The 21,335-nt window shown below is 44.4% G+C and overlaps 1 protein-coding gene across 3 annotated transcripts in view; it reads left to right on the forward strand.

Annotated features, from left to right (window-relative positions):
- The first annotated feature begins 1,396 nt into the window (after nt 1–1,396).
- The window catches only part of ttc1 (tetratricopeptide repeat domain 1), a 51,599-nt gene continuing 31,660 nt past the window's right edge, over nt 1,397–21,335 (forward strand). For all 3 annotated transcript variants that reach the window (XM_039774397.1, XM_039774399.1, XM_039774400.1), the window contains exons 1-2: nt 1,397–1,630; nt 14,135–14,461. In XM_039774397.1, the coding sequence (XP_039630331.1) occupies nt 1,412–1,630; nt 14,135–14,461 (546 nt within the window). In that variant the 5' untranslated portion in view covers nt 1,397–1,411. The remainder of the gene's footprint in view (nt 1,631–14,134; nt 14,462–21,335) is intronic.

Raw genomic sequence — 21,335 nt, forward strand, 5'->3', positions numbered from 1 at the left:
TTGTTAACGACTAGCAAGACGTCCAAGTCTATGCAAACAAATCAATCAAACACTGGGCTGCCAGTGCCCGGTCAGTGTTGACTGGCATCAAATCACAAGCTAAGTAAAGTGAAAGACCCTCAGTCACCCTGCTGCCCCACCATGGACAATCGAAATGTCACCCCAAATTAAGGATAACTTCTGGGGTACCATAGAGTCACGTTCAGGATCAGCAGCTACACTCTATGGATCCCATAAACCCCATGTTGTATTTAAAGGGTCGGACCACCATAAGTGCCCTGTGTTGCCGGAGTTTTACAAGTGAAGGAAGAGTGTATGAACCCTAGGGGCTGAAGAGGGAAATAGATAGATAGATAGATAGATAGATAGATAGATAGATAGATAGATAGATAGATAGATAGATAGATAGAAAGGCACTATATAATAGATAGATAGATAGATAGATAGATAGATAGATAGATAGATAGATAGATAGATAGATAGATAGATAGATAGATAGATAGATAGACACTATATGTTTAATAGACACCAAATGCCAGATATTACAGGTGCTATATCTAACAGCGAGACTGACATGCAAGTTACTCTAAAAGAGAGAAACACTGTATGAGGCAGCACATAATGAATAGACACCAATATGAAAAGCACTCCATAGTGAACAGATTTGTATGAATTTGTATCTCATCATTTTTAAGTCAATTACTTACAATCAGAGTCCAGGCAAGTGAATTGAGTGTCTCAGAGTCACACAGTCAGTCAGTGGCAGAAGTTCAACGTATTCTTCTGACTCTATATAGTGCCTTTCAGTCATGGGTAAAAGGCAGGGATTGATCTGTTGGCATAAGGCCGATGCCTTCATCAACAGGCTTCACTCTGCAGCATGGCACTTGCCCTCTGTTGGCACTCTGTAATTGAGGCTGACCACTGGTCATTCTACCCCCTCTGCAGTGTTCAACTAGCTGGGCTCCAAGGCAAACCTCCTTTTTCCTCACAACAGAACCTGTGGTTTTAGCCAGCATGGCTTCTGATGCCAAGTGCTAATTAAACAGCAGAAGTCTATTAAACAACACTCCAGAGTCGGCTTGGCACAGCAAATGGACCCGGGCGACACTTTCGAGCCAACATTCTATACAACAAGCTTTTATCCGGGGGCTATTAAAATTGTGTTTATTCTTTTTGTTCCAGCACTTTCTGAATGATGATGACACACAACAGAACACATGTATATGTACAGAACATTCCAAAATCCTCCCCATCCCTAGAAAAAGATAACATAATTATACATTTTGCTAGGAATATTACAAAGGATTGGATGATATTGCAGAAATACTTTTTAAAATTGGCAGCTATTAATAATGTTTATACCTTGCCATTATTTGAAACTGAAATAGTCGTAACGTCCTATACTGTAATGTCGTTCTGCGCGCCCCCTACTGCCCGTTTTGACTCAGTGCCGGCGAACGCCTCTTACGTCACGAAGGACTCCATTTCCCAGATGGCACCGCTCTCACCCGGATGTGATTTGCGGAGGGTGGCGGACGAAGTGAGTCTTCGGTTCTTTGCGTTGTCGTGTTTGAAAGAGAAAGGAAAAGGGAAGAAGAAAAGTAATACGTGTAGTAAAAGAAAAAAGGTGAGTACTCGTGATGTTTTTGTTAGTGGAGCTGAATTCAGTGTCCCCTAGAGGGGCGCGAGGTGTCCTCTGTTTACCCTGTGACGCCCCTCACATTCTGTCGCAGTGGCAGTCACTCTAGTTTCGGGGGAGGACAGTCCCCATGTTTCTGGTTTGTTGGATTTTAAAAGGCTGCAGTTTTTCTTTGCTTCAGCCATCGTTTGATGCGTTTAATGTCCTGAATGGCGCTGGCGATGTAATGAACAGAGCGACAGGGAGATGTCAGTAAAATAAGAGTGAAGTGGGAACGCAATAAACAACAATAATAATAATACATTTTAGTGACATCGCTGTGCCTCCATTACTTTTAAAGCCCAATATGTGGACTCTGTAGTGGTCACAGAGGAGCTGTTTGAGCTGCCATAGACGCCTCTCCTCCCTGAATCACTAAGCCCAAGATGGAGCGCCCAGGTAGTGATTAGTGAGTTAACCGGAGGTGTCGATTCATTTAAAAACCAAAGAGTTCAATACAGCGCTTGTTTAATTTTAGTGCAGATGGATTTAATGGTATAATGGAGAGGGTCTCGAACTCGGAACTTTATTTGTCCCCAGGTGGAAATTTGGCTTTTTTGAGAAGCTCTAAAAGTAAAGAAATACACAAATAGAAAAGTAAATTAATAACACGCTTTAATCTGAACACACATCAGACTAACTGTAAAGTAAGAACATTCAAAAGAAAGAAAAGTCCCAGTGAGGCATTATGCAGACATATTGCTGTTGGTATAAAATATAAAAATTATTACATATTATAAATTCTAGCAATCTTTTGAGACCTCTTAGCATTAGCTAAACAAACAGGCTTGATGGACTGAATGTCCTCCCCTCGTTTCTCACATGTCTTCTGTATCCTGGAGGGCCGAGGTGGCAGCAGGTGCCAGTTAGTGACCAATTACTGCTGCTAATGACGCACCACGGACATCTTGTGGTGTCATTTTAATTGACCTTCTTAACACCTGGATGTCTTTGTTGTTGTTGGTTTTTTTTTTTTACTTAACTAGCAGACAGAAAATTGAGATACAAAGGAATCAACAGGTGAGTCTCGGGGAGCCTGAAACTCCAACTGTGCCCTAATCAGAAGTCAATCCCAGTTGTTAATGAAACCCGTCATTTAATTCTATAGTTTGTTGGTGATCTCATTCTTCAACTCCAGATCTGCTGATTTTAGATAGATAAATAAATAAATAGATACTTTATTAATCCCAAGGGGAAATTCACCATCAACTTGGTTTTTGTGGACCAGAGCAGGTCGACATTTCTCAGGCTTCCCAATTTCTTTTCAGATATTTTAGTAAAAAAAGAAACTATGATGATCGGTGCTCCTGCTTGTCTGGCATCTCAGAATTACTTGTGCTAAACGTCTGACTGGGATAAGAATTTGGCCCACCTCATAGTAGGGCATGAGAAATAGTCGTGAAGCGTCCCGCACCAGCGAAGAGTACAAGTTCATGTTTAAGAATGAATGATGTCACGAATTTGTGACACCCCGAACCACAAAATAACACTCACGATGGCCTTTTGTAGTTTGCTTGGCACTCATGATGGCGTTTTGTAGTTTGCTTGGCACTCATGATGGCACTCATGATGACGTCTTGTAGTTTGCTTGGCACTCATGATGATGTCTTGTAGTTTGCTTGGCACTCATGATGGCGTTTTGTAATTTGCTTGGCACTCATGATGGCGTTTTGTAGTTTGCTTGGCACTCATGATGACGTTTTGTAGTTTGCTTGGCACTCATGATGGCGTTTTGTAGTTTGCTTGGCACTCATGATGGATGGCCTTTTGTAATTTGCTTGGCACTCATGATGGCGTTTTGTAGTTTGCTTGGTACTCATGATGGCACTCATGATGACGTCTTGTAGTTTGCTTGGCACTCATGATGGATGGCCTTTTGTAATTTGCTTGGCACTCATGATGGCGTTTTGTAGTTTGCTTGGTACTCATGATGGCGTTTTGTAGTTTGCTTGGCACTCATGATGACGTTTTGTAGTTTGCTTGGCACTCATGATGGCGTTTTGTAGTTTGCTTGGCACTCATGATGGATGGCCTTTTGTAATTTGCTTGGCACTCATGATGGCGTTTTGTAGTTTGCTTGGTACTCATGATGGCGTTTTGTAGTTTGCTTGGCACTCATGATGACATCTTGTAGTTTGCTTGGCACTCATGATGGCGTTTTGTAGTTTGCTTGGCACTCATGATGGCGTTTTGTAATTTGCTTGGCACTCTTGATGACGTCTTGTAGTTTGCTTGGCACTCATGATGGCGTTTTGTAGTTTGCTTGGCACTCATGATGGCGTTTTGTAGTTTGCTTGGCACTCATGATGGATGGCCTTTTGTAATTTGCTTGGCACTCATGATGGCGTTTTGTAGTTTGCTTGGTACTCATGATGGCGTTTTGTAGTTTGCTTGGCACTCATGATGGCGTTTTGTAATTTGCTTGGCACTCATGATGGCGTTTTGTAGTTTGCTTGGTACTCATGATGGCGTTTTGTAGTTTGCTTGGCACTCATGATGGCACTCATGATGACGTCTTGTAGTTTGCTTGGCACTCATGATGATGTCTTGTAGTTTGCTTGGCACTCATGATGACGTCTTGTAGTTTGCTTGGCACTCATGATGGCGTTTTGTAGTTTGCTTGGCACTCATGATGGCGTTTTGTAATTTGCTTGGCACTCATGATGGCGTTTTGTAGTTTGCTTGGTACTCATGATGGCGTTTTGTAGTTTGCTTGGCACTCATGATGACGTCTTGTAGTTTGCTTGGCACTCATGATGGCGTTTTGTAGTTTGCTTGGCACTCATGATGATGACGCTTTGTAGTTTGCTTGGCACTCATGATGATGTCTTGTTTGCTTGGCACTCATGACGCCTTGTAGTTTGCTTGGCACTCATGATGGCTTTTGTAATTTGCTTGGCACTCATGATGGCGTTTTGTAGTTTGCTTGCACTCATGATGGCGTTTTGTAGTTTGCTTGGCACTCATGATGGCGTTTTGTAGTTTGCTTGGCACTCATGATGGCGTTTTGTAGTTTGCTTGGCACTCTGGCATGATGGCGTTTTGTAGTTTGCTTGGCACTCATGATGGCGTTTTGCTTGGCACTCATGATGGCGTTTTGTAGTTTGCTTGGCACTCATGATGGCGTTTTGTAGTTTGCTTGGCACTCATGATGATCTTTTGTAATTTGCTTGGCACTCATGATGGCGCTTTGTAGTTTGCTTGGCACTCATGATGGCCTTTTGTAGTTTGCTTGGCACTCATGATGGCGTTTTGTAGTTTGCTTGGTACTCATGATGGCGTTTTGTAGTTTGCTTGGCACTCATGATGGCGTTTTGTAATTTGCTTGGCACTCATGATGGCGTTTTGTAGTTTGCTTGGTACTCATGATGGCACTCATGATGACGTCTTGTAGTTTGCTTGGCACTCATGATGATGTCTTGTAGTTTGCTTGGCACTCATGATGGCGTTTTGTAGTTTGCTTGGCACTCATGATGACGTCTTGTAGTTTGCTTGGCACTCATGATGGATGGCCTTTTGTAATTTGCTTGGCACTCATGATGGCGTTTTGTAGTTTGCTTGGTACTCATGATGGCGTTTTGTAGTTTGCTTGGCACTCATGATGGCGTTTTGTAATTTGCTTGGCACTCATGATGGCGTTTTGTAGTTTGCTTGGTACTCATGATGGCACTCATGATGACGTCTTGTAGTTTGCTTGGCACTCATGATGGATGGCCTTTTGTAATTTGCTTGGCACTCATGATGGCACTCATGATGACGTCTTGTAGTTTGCTTGGCACTCATGATGGATGGCCTTTTGTAATTTGCTTGGCATTTATGATGGCGTTTTGTAGTTTGCTTGGCACTCATGATGGATGGCCTTTTGTAATTTGCTTGGTACTCATGATGGCGTTTTGTAGTTTGCTTGGTACTCATGATGGCACTCATGATGACGTCTTGTAGTTTGCTTGGCACTCATGATGGATGGCCTTTTGTAATTTGCTTGGCACTCATGATGGCGTTTTGTAGTTTGCTTGGCACTCATGATGGATGGCCTTTTGTAATTTGCTTGGCACTCATGATGGCGTTTTGTATTGGTCTGGTACTAACACTATGGCTTTACCACAAGTATACTAATCGTGATTTTGTTTTATGCCACTCTCGTGCAGTTCTCTAGAGCCATACATTGAACTGGGCCACTTTGCTACAACATCAAAATAACTACTGTGCCGAGAATCGTAATGGAAAGACGGAGGTGCACGCGCACGCAGAATGAGAGTAAAGCTCGATTATTAACAGGCACATTTATTTAGCAGTAAGTCATCCACAGCTGTGCTCCCATAAGAATCGCCTTCCCACTGTTTAGGCCTCAGGAAACGCCTCATAAAATAGCGGTTACTGAAACTGGACACGGCGTTCCAGCGCTATTTCTGAAGTGGCCCTCACCCTTTCGGTTTTCCCAGTTGTCTTCCAGTGTCCTGTCACGTGCCATGTCCCTCTCGGTGATCCCTCCTCTATTTATCCGACCTCCCAGCAGGCTCTGTCTGACTCCTTGAACCTTCCCAGGCTTGACAAGTGTAACGCGAATGTCACAGGGGTTCATAGGGCTCAGTGCACCTTTGACATGACTTTGTGCTGTCAATCACCCCTCTAGCCCCTCCCATCTCGAGGGTGACATGCTGCCCACTGCAGTGCCGTTTGTACAAGTGGGCACACCTGTGTGTTGTGTGGTGGTCCGGGTTGGCTCCACGTCTTTGGACAGCTTGACCCCGGAGCCGTCTGTAGTCCCAGACCGAGGATGACACCGGCAATCAAGGTCAAAGTGGTTTTATTTTCAAATAATCAAAAGTGTCCATCCAAAAAAAAAAAAAACTACGCTGCTTTTTAATAAATAATCTCACTAAAAGCAGGTGATGTGCAGAGATTAAAAGTCCAAATAAATATCAATCAATAAATGTATAAAAATGAGGTTAAAAGCAAAGGCAGCTTTCTGACCAACCATTAAAACTTTACAGAGCCAGGCCAAAACAACCGCACTGGTGTCGGTGCGTCAGCAGGTGAAGCCGGGAGTGGCCTGCGTGTCACCTGAAACGTCCTGAATTGTGCGCATTATGTGTGACAGTTTTGTGCTGCGGTCGTCACACTGAGCGTCCGCCGTCGGTGATCGGGGAATCTCATTCATAGCATAACGTGAAGCGTTTCAAAATCAAATAAATGGAGGGGACCGTGTAGAGAGAGTGCAGTGTGACTGAAATGGCCCCTCAAATGAAAGTCTGCACTTTAACCACAAAGTCTGAATTGTTAAGCTGTGGAGCAGAGGGGCAGATCAAGGACTAATGTGCCTGTGTCCCCGGCTTTATGGAGGGCACTATTCAAATAAATCGACCAACTGACGCTTGCTTGTGTGTCTTAGGGCTTCTTTATACTTCACACTCAGAACACGTATGCGCACGCATCATGGCTGCCACGCGTTCCCAGCATTCATTTGACGCGTGCAGGTCCTCAGAAATCAAAAGTCAGGGGGGGCGCGGTGTGATAAAAATCGGAACGTGACGTCACAGTCTCTGTTTACTCTCTACGTGTGACAGAAAGCCTCTGTGCGGTCCCTACAGGATCGATGTGCGCGCTTCGATGTTTGGTGAATCAAAATGCCGACATGCAGATGCATTCGTGGTGTTTTATATTCAAGCGTCACATATTCCCCATCGTAGTGACACGGCACATTTTAAGAGTCTCACACGCCATCTTCTGTGCCGTCTTTTTATTTGCACCTTCACAATAGCCACAGAAGGTACGGCGGTGTATTTGTGCCACAGAGAAAAAAATTGAGGGCACGGTGAAAAGGCGTGGAAGTGCTTAAATCTTGAAATGTCCACCTTAACCTTGTAGCTTATCATAAGCAGACCGCCGTAAACGTCATCCCAGTTGTTAATCACTAGGGGCTTTAGGGGCTTCTGGGTCTTCTGCTGAACTGACAGCTGCAGCAGGCGGTGATCACCACACAGAACACATTAAATGTCTGATATTTCAACTCTTTGCACTTTTAAAATCCTTAGATTTATATCTGATATCACTCTCATGATGAAATGCATTAAAGTATGTGTGTTACATTTTACAGATGAATTGTTAATTTGGTTTAAATATTGAATACTCTTAATAATTACACACATGGGGGTGACACGGTGGCACTGCGGGAGTCACGTCGCTGGAGTTTTCATGTTTTCCTGCTGGGTTTCCACAGTGAGCTGTAGTTTCCTTCCAAAGACATGCAGATTTGGTGACACTAAATGACGCCGGTGTATGTGAGTGTGTGCTCGTATTCACCTTGCGATGAGCTGATGCCCCGTCTAGGGATTGTTTCCGCCTCGTGCCCAGTGCTAGCTGGAATGGACACATCCCTGGATTGACGGATTTCATCTTTTAACATCCTTTTCAGAGATATTGTGCTAAGGTGTCCTGCGAATTTAGTGGATATTTCAGGCAATTCACAACACAGTGAAGCCGAACCTGTCCTCACTGTGATAATATCTCACACTGCCACCTGCTGGAATCTTCCAGATTTTCGTAAAGTACGCACGCAAGTACAGTGATCCCTCGCTATATCGCGCTTCACTCTATCGCGATTTCTTTCTCATACACCCTTACGTCGCTACGCGTGCGCTTTCTGAGAACTTCTATCTAAGTCCTACGATGGCTCCTAAACGTGCTGCTTTTTCTAAGCCTTCTGACAATAAAACTAAGCGCCAGAGGAAGATGCTTACTATCCAGGAGAAGGTGAAACTCGTGGATATGATCAAAGATGGCCATACCCTACAAAAGACTCCTCACGCATATGAAAAGACAGCGCCAGCAACTGCCTATCAAGATGTTCATCAGTCGCGCACCCAGACACGCACTGCCTACTCCTAGTACTCCTTCAGCGGAAGAAGACAACGGCGCACCACCTGAAGACTCTCCTACTGAGGTCGTGCCTTCATAGGTTAGTGGTTGTGTGCAATTAAATGTACAGTACAATAATCTACTAGATAAAAGCAGTCAGGATTGTCCTTCTGTCCCGTGAGTGCAAAGCGTAGCGGTATTCCGCTTGTCACAGACTTACTACTTGCAGCTTGAGGTACGAAGCGACATGATGTGAGTTCTGGTGCTCCCATCGTTCCCTTGCTTTGGTGCGCGATGCGCTGGAAAAATAGACAAAATGATGTCTCTGGAAATAATTAATGTTGATGGAGTACAAACGCCTCACCGCGTAGTAAATATCAGGGGAGATGGTGCTTGCTTAGTCTCATCTATAGCATATTTAGTGCATGAAACTCCGTCTTTAGCGGTACAGATTTGGGCTGACGTTGTACGACTTTGGACAGGCACTTGAGGGGATAAAAAAAAAAAGTAGGTTTTTCAGGAGATGTTATGAATGCGCACTTTGATGTTCTCATTCCCTACACTTTTGGCGCTTTTCCACTGCATAGTACGGCACGACACGGTTCAGTTCAGCTCACTTTTGGGGGGTTTTCCACTGGGAACAGTACCTGGTACCTGGTCCTTTTTTTAGTACCACCTCAGCCGAGGTTCCAAGCACGCCGAACCGTTACCAAAACGTGACGTGTAAACTGCTGGTCACTGATTGACTGGAGAAAATCGTCATTACTGCGTCACTGGCTATTCTTTTCTTTAAAGGTACACACACGCGGAAGTTTGTGTCCCGTCTCTCCATCGCTGGACGCAGTTTGTTGCATAAGTGGATGAATGTTTCTTCACACATTCGAAAGTTCTCCAGCCACTGAGTGTTTGTAAAACCGGGAACAATCACATCCCACCACTCTGAAGCACGGTTAAATGTCCAAACAGATGGTCTGTTGCGGCGACTTTTTTGCAAAATGTGGAAGGTCTGTAATATACAGAATCCGCATTTTAATGTTACACTGGCAGTTAAGTTCATTTTATGCTTTGCCACAGTGATAAAAGTTAGCTAGTGATGTGCTTTTTTTAGATGCTTACCCTTGTGCGTCGTCGAGCTAAAGTGTTGTCGTTGTCTGCGTGGTGTTGTAAAAGTTCCACGGTGTCACGGCAGTAGAGGCGGCGCAACTCTAACGACACGTGAATAATCCCACCCACTCTAAAGCGGTACTACACTGCAGTCGAAACGCAAACCGAGCCGAACTGAGCCGAGCCAAGGTGAGCTGTACTGAACCGTGCTGTGCCGTACTATGCAGTGGAAAAAGCGCCTTTACATGCCTGATGTACACATGGAGCGCACAAAAATTGAGGATAAAAGTCGGTCGCCTTAAAAGGCAAGTGCGCCTAGTAATATGATATTTGTGACGTCTAATATGTCTCATTTTCTCTTATTTTGTCTAATATATTGGGTAATACGAGTGTAATGGTGACTAAAGGGTGTTATTTCATGTCTAGAGGGCTCTAATAATGTTAAAAAACGTATTTAGAAGGTCGTAAAAAGGTTTTCTATACTCTAACTGCGAAAATATTTGATTTATAAATAACGAATCCTACTTCGTGAAAATGTATTTATCACGGTAGAGTCTGGAACGGATTGACCGCGATAAACGAGGGTTCACCGAATAAAGAGTAAAACGCATGTGTAGCAGGAGCATCCACTGGAGCAGGTGTTGTGTCGCGTGAACTATAAAGCTGGCCTTATCCCTGCTTGCTGTTTTACATCCTTTTTTAATTTTAATTTTCCTCAGCATGTCCCTTACTTGCTCTTTTATTGGGTTTCTAAGATATTGACCCTTATATGTTATCTCTCTCTACATATATACACACATACATATAAAATCCATCATCTATCTGTCCGCTTTTCACGAGAGAACTTCTTCACAGATTTAGATTGTTTTTTGTTCTAGAATTTACTTGAACATTCCGGTCGATTTTGCGACTTCTGTCATCAGGCGCTAAGTATCACAGTTCACTTGCATAAGTGATGTATTCCCGTTAATCCGAGGCCTGAGCGGAGGGGGAAGCGTGACAGCAGGAGTGGGGAGCCGGGCAGGACCCTTCTCACTGTCCTGTTTCACTACTTCGCGGGATGGCTAGTATTAATATAAAAAGGAATATCTTTTATTAGTAAAATATATCAGTGTTTAGTGAATTTTATTTACATTGCAGTAATTTGAAAAGAGAGCCCAAGAGTGAAGAAACAGAAGCCCACTGCTGAATACATTGGTAATGGAAGTCCACGTGTTGTGCTGTGTGACGTAATCTGAAATGTCTTATCAGATTTGTCTCCGCTTCAGTTCCATGATGGCTGACTTTTTCCAGTTTGTTGTTGCCGTCAGTGTGTCGTTCATCTTCAGCCGCCGTAACGGACTTCCGCACAGCGGACGTTTAAGTGGCCTCGGGTTCTGTGGGATTTTCCATCCCTTTGCATTGGTCTGTCTGAGCCCAAGGAGACTTTTAACATTCCTGTTATGTGCAGACGCGGCTCAGGCTGGCCATTTACACGCCTAAAGGAAACCCAGAAGATGTGGTGCGGTGCACATGAGTGCAGCTTACATTTTACTGTAATTGTATAAGCAACTAGCGATTGGCAACTTTTACATCTGATCCACTGATTACACGTAAAGAGCAAAAACTACCTGTTTTGCAGTCCCACTGAGGTGCATCTTTAAAGCAGTTGACTTTCCTGGCAGACACGTGAAAGTGGCCCATGGCGTGGGGCAGGTTGTAGATAAATAATCAGCATCCCCTTAGCGTGCCAGCTTTGCAGTGTGTGGCTGATGACGCTCACATGCAAATGCGGGTGGATCAGTCAGGCGCCACATTCTCACTTCGGAGTGGGCGAAGGTCTCATCTGAGGGTATAGAAAAGAATCCCCCCCTTTGAAATTTACAGCCTCACATGAAAACACACAAACTAATATTTTTTCCAGCTTTACTTACTCTGTGCCACCTCTAACATCCAAGTGAAAGATATCACAGCTACATTTTCAGAAGAATTAAAAAAAATCAAAAACAAGACATACTAAGATTAATAAAGTAAAGGACCTCCTTCCCCCAAAAAACTCAGTCAGGTGTCAGTGTCCCACCATTTCCATTGCAGACCCTGGTTACTGGTTCCTTCCACCTCTGATCAATTGTAATGAGTGTGATTAGTGGAGCTGTTCCTGGTCCATTCATTCCCTTGCTTGGTAGTACAGCTGGCTGTGGGTGGCAGGACACTTTCAGAAGATCTCAGGGATAGAATTGTGGACGGACATAAGGCAGGAGACGGAGACAAAAACATCTCAAAGACTTCATCAATCCCAAGGAGCTCAGTAACGTCCATCATAAAGAAGTGTTTGGTATTACTAGGACCCTCCCTGGACCCTCCAAACTGGATGGAAGAGCAAGGAGGAAACTGGTAAGAGAGGCTACCGAGAGGCCAATGGCCACTTTGAAGGAGTTACAGGATTTGATGGCAAAGAGTGGTCATTGTGTGAACATGAGAACAATTTCACAAGCGCTTCACAATTGTGGTTTGTTCAGGAGGGTCTCAAGGAAAAGGCCACATGAAGGCTCGTTTTGGGCTTTGCCAGAATGCACCTTGAAGATTCTGACGCCAAGTGGAAAAAGGTCTTGTGGTCAGAGGAGACCAAAATCAAACTATTTGACCTCAATACCAAACAGTACACCAGTGCAGCTCACCATCCAAAACACATCATACGTACAGTAAAGCATGAAGGGGGCAGCATCCTGTTGTTGGGGGGTCTGGGGCTCTTGTTAGGGTAGACAGAAAAATGGATGGGGGCAAAATACCATCAAATTATTGAGGAAAACCTGCTACCCTCTGGCAGAAAGTTAAAGATGTGCAGAATGTTTACCTTTCAACACAACGACGACCCGAAGCACACAGCAAAACTGACCACCCGGTGGCTGAAGGAAACAAAAGTGAATGTCCTGGTGTGGCCAGTCAGAGCCCAGAGCTAAATCACACTGAAAATCTGTGGAGAGATCTGAAGATAGCAGACCACCAGCGCTCACCATCCAATGTGACTGAACTTGAACAGTTAAAATATAAAGAAGAGTGGGGGGCAAATATTGAGTGGGCTCAGTCTAGATGTGCAAAGCTGAGAGAGAAGAATCAACAGACTTAGGGGGGTCAACAAAATGACATGGGGGTGATCCTTTATTAATCTCAGGAGGTCTTGTTTTTGATTTTCTTATCATTTTTCTGAACTGTAGCTGTGATGTCTTTCACTTGATGTTCGAGGTGGCATTGAGTAAGTAAAGCTGGGAAGAAATAAGTTTGTGTTTACAATTAAGGCTGTAAAGCAAAAAAAAATTGGAATACTTCAAGGGGGGATTCTTTTCTATACCCACTGTAAGAGGAGGCCGGACAGCTCAGAGGGACAGCAGAGACCAGAGGAAAAAAGAGAACTGACAATGGAAGGAAAGATGGAGGTCAAAATGGGAGAAAGAAGGAACGAGCGTCAGAATCGAGAGAGAGCCTGTGCTGGAGGAACGGAGGCAGGTGGTCAGGTGTGAGCCTCGGGGTGAGGAGCCTGGGGCTGAAGATGGCTGCTCACTACTGAACAATGCAAGGGAGCAGAAGAGTCCCGATGTACAGAGTCTCCCAAAGATGCTGAGGGTCTGGTGGCGGGAGACGAGTTTGTGGCACTCCAGGGATGCTGACAGACTGGCAGTGGGGACTTGAGCCAGGTATTGATGGATGACTGGATGCCCTCTCGTGCGGGGTAAGCTGAGGAGACGTCGTTTTTTAAATGGAAGCATTGAGGCTAGTGATATTGTAAAGAACTGTCCCCAGATTATGACTTTTTAACCTCGATTTAATGAGTATTTATGGAATTGGCTTTAACCTCCACAGTCACTTAATGTTATTCATTTATTTGGAATTCACTGCACTATTGAACACTTCTTAATGAAAGCACTGAGCACTTTTTGTGCCTACGCCTTGGCTGGATGTGTGTGTCCTCATTTGGCCAGTTCATCTCTTTTCATGACTGTCAACAGTTCAGGTTTACGAGTCTCCAAAGCCAAACAAGAAGCGCAGAGCTAATCCTGGACCATCACAAACCAGGGGACAAAAAGTGGTTGTTAATGGCTTCAAAATGGTGGCCAGTGGCAACTTGGCAACCGTTAATGCTGAGCCCTGAATCATCTTTGGCCGTAATTGAGTTGCACCTCACTGTTGTTTGTTTGGCAGCAGGTTCAGGGAAACTGTGAATGGTTGTAAATCTTAAAAACGCAAGTCAGTTAAAGTGAAATTGACAGAAGCAGTGATTGGAAACTAATTTAAAAAAATAAAAAGTGCCCTCCAGGATCTGCGTGTGACGCACCTGATCAGTACGATTACGTTGTGTGTCTTTCCATTTCTTATTACCAGTTTCCATGATCCTCTTAAGGACGTGCTCAGCATTCCTTCGTTCAAATACTCGTACGGTTAGATTAGGCCCAATGAATGAACACACGTAAATCCGAGGGGCGTTACTCATTTTATTTTTTTGTTTGTCTATTTCAGTGTGAGCCAATGGAGTCGGGGTTAGGCGACTGTGCCAGGATCAGCGAGCAGCTCCCTGACCAGCTGGACAACGTCCTGAGACTTGGTGGGGATGAGCAGCACACGGACTGTCTGAAGAATAACAACCCCCCACCGTCTAGCTGTTCCAAGCAAGACCCCGAGACCGAGATGTCCGAGGAAAGCTTCTTTGATTGTCAGGAGTCCTTTGATAACACAGCGCAGCCGGACACGGAGCAGGAATTGGAGCTGAAAGATGAACAGGAGCCTGAGATGAATGACGAATATTTTAAAGAACTGGAAAAAAACCTTTCAGATGAGGAGAAGCAGGTACATCATACACCATGTTTAGTACAGCACCTTTACTTTAATCTGTTACATACCACCAAGATCCAGGCTTTAATGACCTCTTGGGCACGGCCATCACCACTGTGTCTGTCTGCAGAGAGAGTGTTGACCTTGTCGAGAGGTTTACTTACCTTGGCAGTGACATTCACGTGACTCTTCCTGTGAATTCAGTAGACGGATTGGGAGAGCATGGGGGGTCATGAGGTCGCTGGAAAGGGGTGTGTGACGCTCCCTTTATCTCAGGTCCAAGTCTTTAGAGTTCTGGTGCTTCCTGTCGTGCTATATGGTTGTGAGACATGGACGCTATCCAGTGACCTGAGACGAAGACTGGACTCCTTTGGCACTGTGTCTCTCCAGAAAATCCTTGGGTGCCGTTGGTTTGACTTAATGTTGAATGAGCGGGTGCTCATGGAGTCCCGAATGAGGCACATGACCTGCATTGTGAGGGAGTGTCAGTTACGGCACTACGGCCATGTGGCGCGTTTCCCCGAGGGTGATCCGGCTCATAAGATCCTCATTTTTGGGGACCCAAGTGGCTGGACCAGGCCAAGGGATCACCCACGTAACACCTGGCTGCAGCAAACAGAGGGTCATTTCCAGAGGGTAGGACTGGACCGCGTGTCTGTCTAGGGGTTTGCCAACCAGGATCCCGAGTTATTTCGCTGTGTAGTGGGTGTGGCAACGCTCTGTGCCAGTGCAGGCTCCCCAATAGCCGAGTAACATTTTTAATCTTCTATTTGCATGGAGAATGGAGATAACCAGCTTTCTGATGCAATTGATTTGAAGAGTGAAAAAAATTTAAATGATATTAAAATGTTACTGGGGAAAAAAAAATCAGGTTACTCGTGTTCTGTAATCCACATGTTAGCTAACCATTCATATGCCCTGTGGGAATCCAGGGCACCGCTACACTCTTAGTTGCCACCTAGTGTTTTGGGGAGACAGTGTTGACAAGTAGCTGCCTTCCCCCATCCTTCCACTTTAGGGGCATCCCGAACTGCCGGCCGTCTCTCACAGTGCATACATACGGACGTATGTATGTATGTCTGAAATATTCCAACATAGTGGACCTGTTAGTTGAGTAACACTGGTTTATGTAACAATATGTTTAGGATGCTGTGCGCAGGCAAAAACCGTATATACTCACTTATAAGTCGGGTCTTGAAACCCAAAAAATCGATCCTAAAATCAGACCCCAACTTATACGCCTGTTCAAAAATTGTGACACTTCATTTTTTTTTTTCCATCTTCTTCCCTCCTCCAATCTCTCATCAGTTTCTCAGACGCATCGAATTTTGTCGCCAGCACAGTTGGCAACTTCTTTCACTACTTCAGTAACGTTTCATTTAAAACCGATTGAACACTCCATCGTAGATGAGGGATGCTCTTACGATAAAGGTGTATGAGGGTGTGAGATGCTATACAAAAAACACAAAACGGCGCAAACGTCACTTCGGAATAGTTTAGGTATTACCGTGTGGTCACGTGGGCACAATACATAGGGAAAAAAAAAAGGCCGTGTGCTCTGTGGTTACTCTCTCAGATGGATGTTAGCATATCGTAATCTCTCGACCAATAGCGTGAGTTTTCCGCATTTGACTTGTAAGAATTCGTCCCGCACGCTGACACAAGACGATTGCTGCCGCTAATCTGTCCTAGGTGACGGCAGATGATAAAAGGATAGGCCAGTATCACACCCCAATAAATTTCCCGTGTACCCTTTATTGTACACGGTTCAGTTCCTTAATGCCCACAAAAACTAATAGTCAATATCAATCATCACATAACGAAATATTACATACAATAAAAAAAAGAATACAATCTGTTACAAATGCGCCCCCTTTCACCCTAAATAACCCTTATATTGTAGCGCCACAATTATATACATATATATTCACAATAACAATATTCCTTCCCCAATTCCCCTTCCAGAGATGGTAAATAAATCCACAGTTGTCTACAATTCTGCCCCGCTGATGCCGGCAGGCAAAATGAGGAGTTCTGACAATTGTGGACTCCTCACTGTAATCACGTCTTCATCATAAAAGACATACGCACAGTCTTGAGCCATGATAACAATACAGTAAGTCCTTTGGTGTGCAGCGCATCCGGAAAGTATTCACAGCGCCTCACTTTTTCCACATTTTGTTACGTTACAGCCTTATTCCAAAATGGATTAAATTCATTTTTTTCCTCAGAATTCTACACACAACACCCCATAATGACAACGTGAAAAAAGTTTACTTGAGGTTTTTGCAAATTTATTAAAAATAAAAAAACTGAGCAATCCCATGTCCATAAGTATTCACAGCCTTTGCTCAATACTTTGTCGATGCACCTTTGGCAGCAATTCCAGCCTCAGGTCTTTTTGAATATGATGCCACAAGCTTGGCACACCTATCCTTGGCCAGTTTCGCCCATTCCTCTTTGCAGCACCTCTCAAGCTCCATCAGGTTGGATGGGAAGTGTTGGTGCACAGCCTTTTTAAGATCTCTCCAGAGATGTTCAATCAGATTCAAGTCTGGGCCACTCAAGGACATTCACAGAGTTGTCCTGATGCCACTCCTTTGATATCTTGGCTGTGTCCTTAGGGTCGTTGTCCTGCTGAAAGATGAACCGTCGCCCCAGTCTGAGGTCAAGAGTGCTCTGGAGCAGCTTTTCATCCAGGATGTCTCTGTACATTGCTGCAGTCATCTTTCCCTTTATCCTGACTAGTCTCCCAGTTCCTGATGCTGCCACCACCATGCTTCACTGTAGGGATGGTATTGGCCTGGTGATGAGCGGTGCCTGGTTTCCTCCAAACGTGACGCCTGGCATTCACACCAAAGAGTTCAATCTTTGTCTCATCAGACCAGAGAATTTTGTTTCTCATGGTCTGAGAGTCCTTCAGGTGCCTTTGACAAACTCCAGGCGGGCTGCCATGTGCCTTTTACTAAGGAGTGGCTTCCGTCTGGCCACTCTACCATACAGGCCTGATTGGTGGATTGCTGCAGAGATGGGTTGTCTTTCTGGAAGGTTCTCCTCTCTCCACAGAGGACCTCTGGAGCTCTGACAGAGTGACCATCGGGTTCTTGGTCACCTCCCTGACTAAGGCCCTTCTCTCCCGATCGCTCAGTTTAGATGGCCAGCCAGCTCTAGGAAGAGTCCTGGTGGTTTCAAACTTCTTCCACTTATGGATGATGGAGGCCACTGTGCTCATTGGGACCTTCAAAGCAGCAGAAATGTTTCTGTAACCTTCCCCAGATTTGTGCCTTGAGACAATCCTGTCTTGGAGGTCTACAGACAATTCCTTTGACTTCATGCTTGGTTTGTGCTCTGACATGAACTGTCAACTGTGGGACCTTCTATAGACAGGTGTGTGCCTTTCCAAATCATGTCCAGTCAACTGAATTGACCACAGGTGGACTCCAATTAAACATCTCAAGGATGATCAGGAGACACAGGAGGCACCTGAGCTCAATTTGGAGCTTCATGGCAAAGGCTGTGAATACTTATGGACATGTGCTTTCTCAGATTTTTTATTTTTAATAAATTTGCAAAACCTCAAGTAAACCTTCTTCACGTTGTCATTATGGGGTGTTGTGTGTAGAATTCAGAGGGAAAAAATGAATTTGATCCATTTTGGAATAAGGGTGTAACATAACAAAATGTGGAAAAAGTGATGAAGCGCTGGGAATACTTTCTGGATGCACTGTAGCTCACCTGAGTCCATAGGAATTAACGGAACGTTCAATTCCCCAATCAAAAGAATCACTTCCACCTTCTGACAGGACTGTAGGAGCTCCTGGACTTCTTACATGGCCCGTCAGTAGCTGATCTGTTTTTTTATTCCCCGGTTCTCTTTTTATTCTTTCCCCTTCTCTTCATCTTTCTTTCTTTAAAACGGCGCGCTTTATGCAAATCACTCCCTGAAAGAAAACAGTAAAACCGGAAGTGTCACCTCTGAGGTACTGCTGTCAATCTCTGGATGTAAGAATCATCCCCACAACACCCGATCGACAGCAGAAAACATCTATTTATGTGGCAGCGCTACAGACTTGTACGACCAACATTATAAAATACCAGAAATTATACGGTAAAATAAAGTCCCGACTTATCCGCGAGTATTCGGTAGTTAGGTGACTTAAGACTTGACATATGGATTATGCGACACGAGTGGTGTGAATTTTTTTTTCCTGGATGTTTTTGATGCTTTTCTGTTGTCCACCGTTGGTCACCATAGACTTCCTGTTCTGTCAGAAGCAAAATGTGAGATGAAATGTTTTTTTGTTTTTTTTCTCGGCCATTAGGAGTAATTAGCGTCTGTCATTTCTGGGTGGAGTTCTCCTTTAGGGAGGCGATTGATTAACCTTAGAATGTCACACTCTGCCCAACGCTAATTTTAAGGCCTTGGTTTCTGTGGTGTCGTACCGATTGCATCTCTAAGCTACTTGAGGAAGACGTAGTTTTGGGCTTGCATAATGAAACAAATGTGTTGGGCAGAGGACAACATAACAAGACCGTGACAAAGTAAGTCTGTTTTTAAAGCCAAATTATTTAATTACAGATTTAATAAATAAATAAGAGATTAAGTGTATGTATTTAATTTAAACCTTCACAATCACGGCGGTGTATCTTGTCTCTTGACCTTGTGTGTATCGTGGCTGGATGATTTTATGCAGTTGTTCGATGTGAGAGTTCAGGCCTCCAGCAGCCTTGGATTTCACAGTGTGAAGCAGAGTCAGACGTGTTTGTCGCTCCCGAAAGCCAATTGCAGCTTGACTGCCTGCTACCGGGAGACATCAGAGCGACCGCCAGACTGCATGTCACGCTTTCATTAAAGCGGAGTCGGGCAGAGTAATATTTGTGACCGTTGCATCGCTTCGTTGGTTGGTGCTCGGTGTGATTTTACCCGGTTGACTGTGAAGGGTCAGCTCATCTCTTCAGTTTACTGGCCAGCGTGAGTGGTTTTGCAATATCCACTGTGTCTTAAAGTTTATTTGAAATAAAACTTTTAACACAGAAATATCCTGTTTAGCCCTGCACTCTGGCCCAGTCTTAACTACTGTAGTTTAATTATATTATTCTGTCCTTACTGATAATAGATTAGCGCTCTAGAAAATGTTAAGTTGATTTATATTCTCTCATAACCGTCCATCCATCCATTATCCAACCCGCTATATCCTAACTACAGGGTCACGGGGGTCTTCCGGAGCCAACACAGGGCGCAAGGCAGGGTGCCAGCCCACCACAGCACACACTAGGGACAATTTAGGATCGCCAATGCACCCAACTGGCATGTCTTTGGACCCACGCAGACACGGGGAGAACATGCAAACTCCACGCAGGGAGGACCTGGGAAGCGAACCCAGACAGGTCTCCTTACTGCAAGGCAGCAGTGCTATCCACTGTGCCACCGTGCCGCCCCTCTCATAACCAATGAGCATTTATACAAGACTTGTACAGGATAAGCTAAGGGAGCTCTCTTTTATGACACTTAAGGAATGTCTGCTAAAAATGGTGTTTGCACTCCTATTTGAATAATAAATCTAAAATCTGTCATTTTGGGCAGGAATAGCCATTAGCAACACTAGTAATGTCTTGGCTATATTTGAAAATCATTGTAATGGTAGCTTACTAAACAAGGAATCAAATTTTTACCAAAAACATGAACATGTCTGGATGTGTCCTAACTGGTATTGCAGATGGAGCCTAACGATATCTGCCCATTGCCTTTACCATTGAACTTTGTAGGAAAGGAAAACCAAAAACTCCAGTAAGAAGCAGCCCTGGGAAAAATAAACTTGAAAGTCGGACACAGTCACAGTCCTGCAGGCCTCGGCCAACTGGCTACCCAGCCCCTCCTGGCCAATCAAACTCACTTAACTCAAACTAAGGAGCCCAGCACTGGACAAAATGGCAGTCCCAGTGACGCACATCCTGACACACACTCTGGGATCATCAAATGAGCATCTTTGGGGATGAGGGAGGAAGGCTGCATAGATACACAGGGACAAGGTGCACTGCACACGGACAACAAGCTGGGCCCAAGATTTGAGTTCAGGACACTTGATGTGTGAGGTGGCAGCGCTCTCCACTACTCCGCGGTGCCACACATCTGCCTAGTTATGTAATAGAAAAGTAAAAGTGTCGCTTTATTCCAAACAGTACCAACGTGTTTTTTTCTGTGGCAGCATGAATTACTGTAGTTTGCCCGGTTCACAATGAAACGATAGCAGCTATGTCATTGTAGCAGTCGCTCCATAGCAGTTTGCATTCCATGTAAAAGTTATACCCGTCTTTTATTCTTTTTGTGTTCTGAGCCTGAAGCTGTGCTAACTCTGACGTTAGTGCTGTAACAAATCAACAATTGGAAATAAGACAAGTCGATTTTAGAGCAGACATCCATAAAGGCTGTCAAACACGCCACCATGAATGTGTCAGGAGTAAAAACTCTGCTCCAGAGTGAGGTGGACCGTTAATGAAATGGCCGATGGGTCTGACACGACTTGTGCAGAGGAATAGGCCGGCTGACTAACAACGAAGTAATAGATTGGTGTCCAAAGGGGCCTGTCTAAGCCTTGGAGCATAGCAGAGGTGCTATATAAGTACAAAGCGTTATTATCGTATTCAAGTGCACATCTTGTCAAGGAAGGATTAGAGCAGAAAACAAACCAACGGAGTTCAATTTGTGCCAGAAAAACAAAAAACAAATGTGCAGAACAACACAAAAGCTGAACACCGGAGGCTTTGAAAAGCATTGACTGCTGTTCTGAATGGGATTCACTCGAAGTGGGAAAGGGTTGGCCAGAATACGGCACAAATCCTGTGGATTCATGAATGAGTTGCTCCTGGTGGTGTGAGGTGTGCGTTTTAT

This window comes from Polypterus senegalus, chromosome 13 (assembly GCF_016835505.1).
Source record: "Polypterus senegalus isolate Bchr_013 chromosome 13, ASM1683550v1, whole genome shotgun sequence".
Classification (NCBI taxonomy): domain Eukaryota; kingdom Metazoa; phylum Chordata; class Cladistia; order Polypteriformes; family Polypteridae; genus Polypterus; species Polypterus senegalus.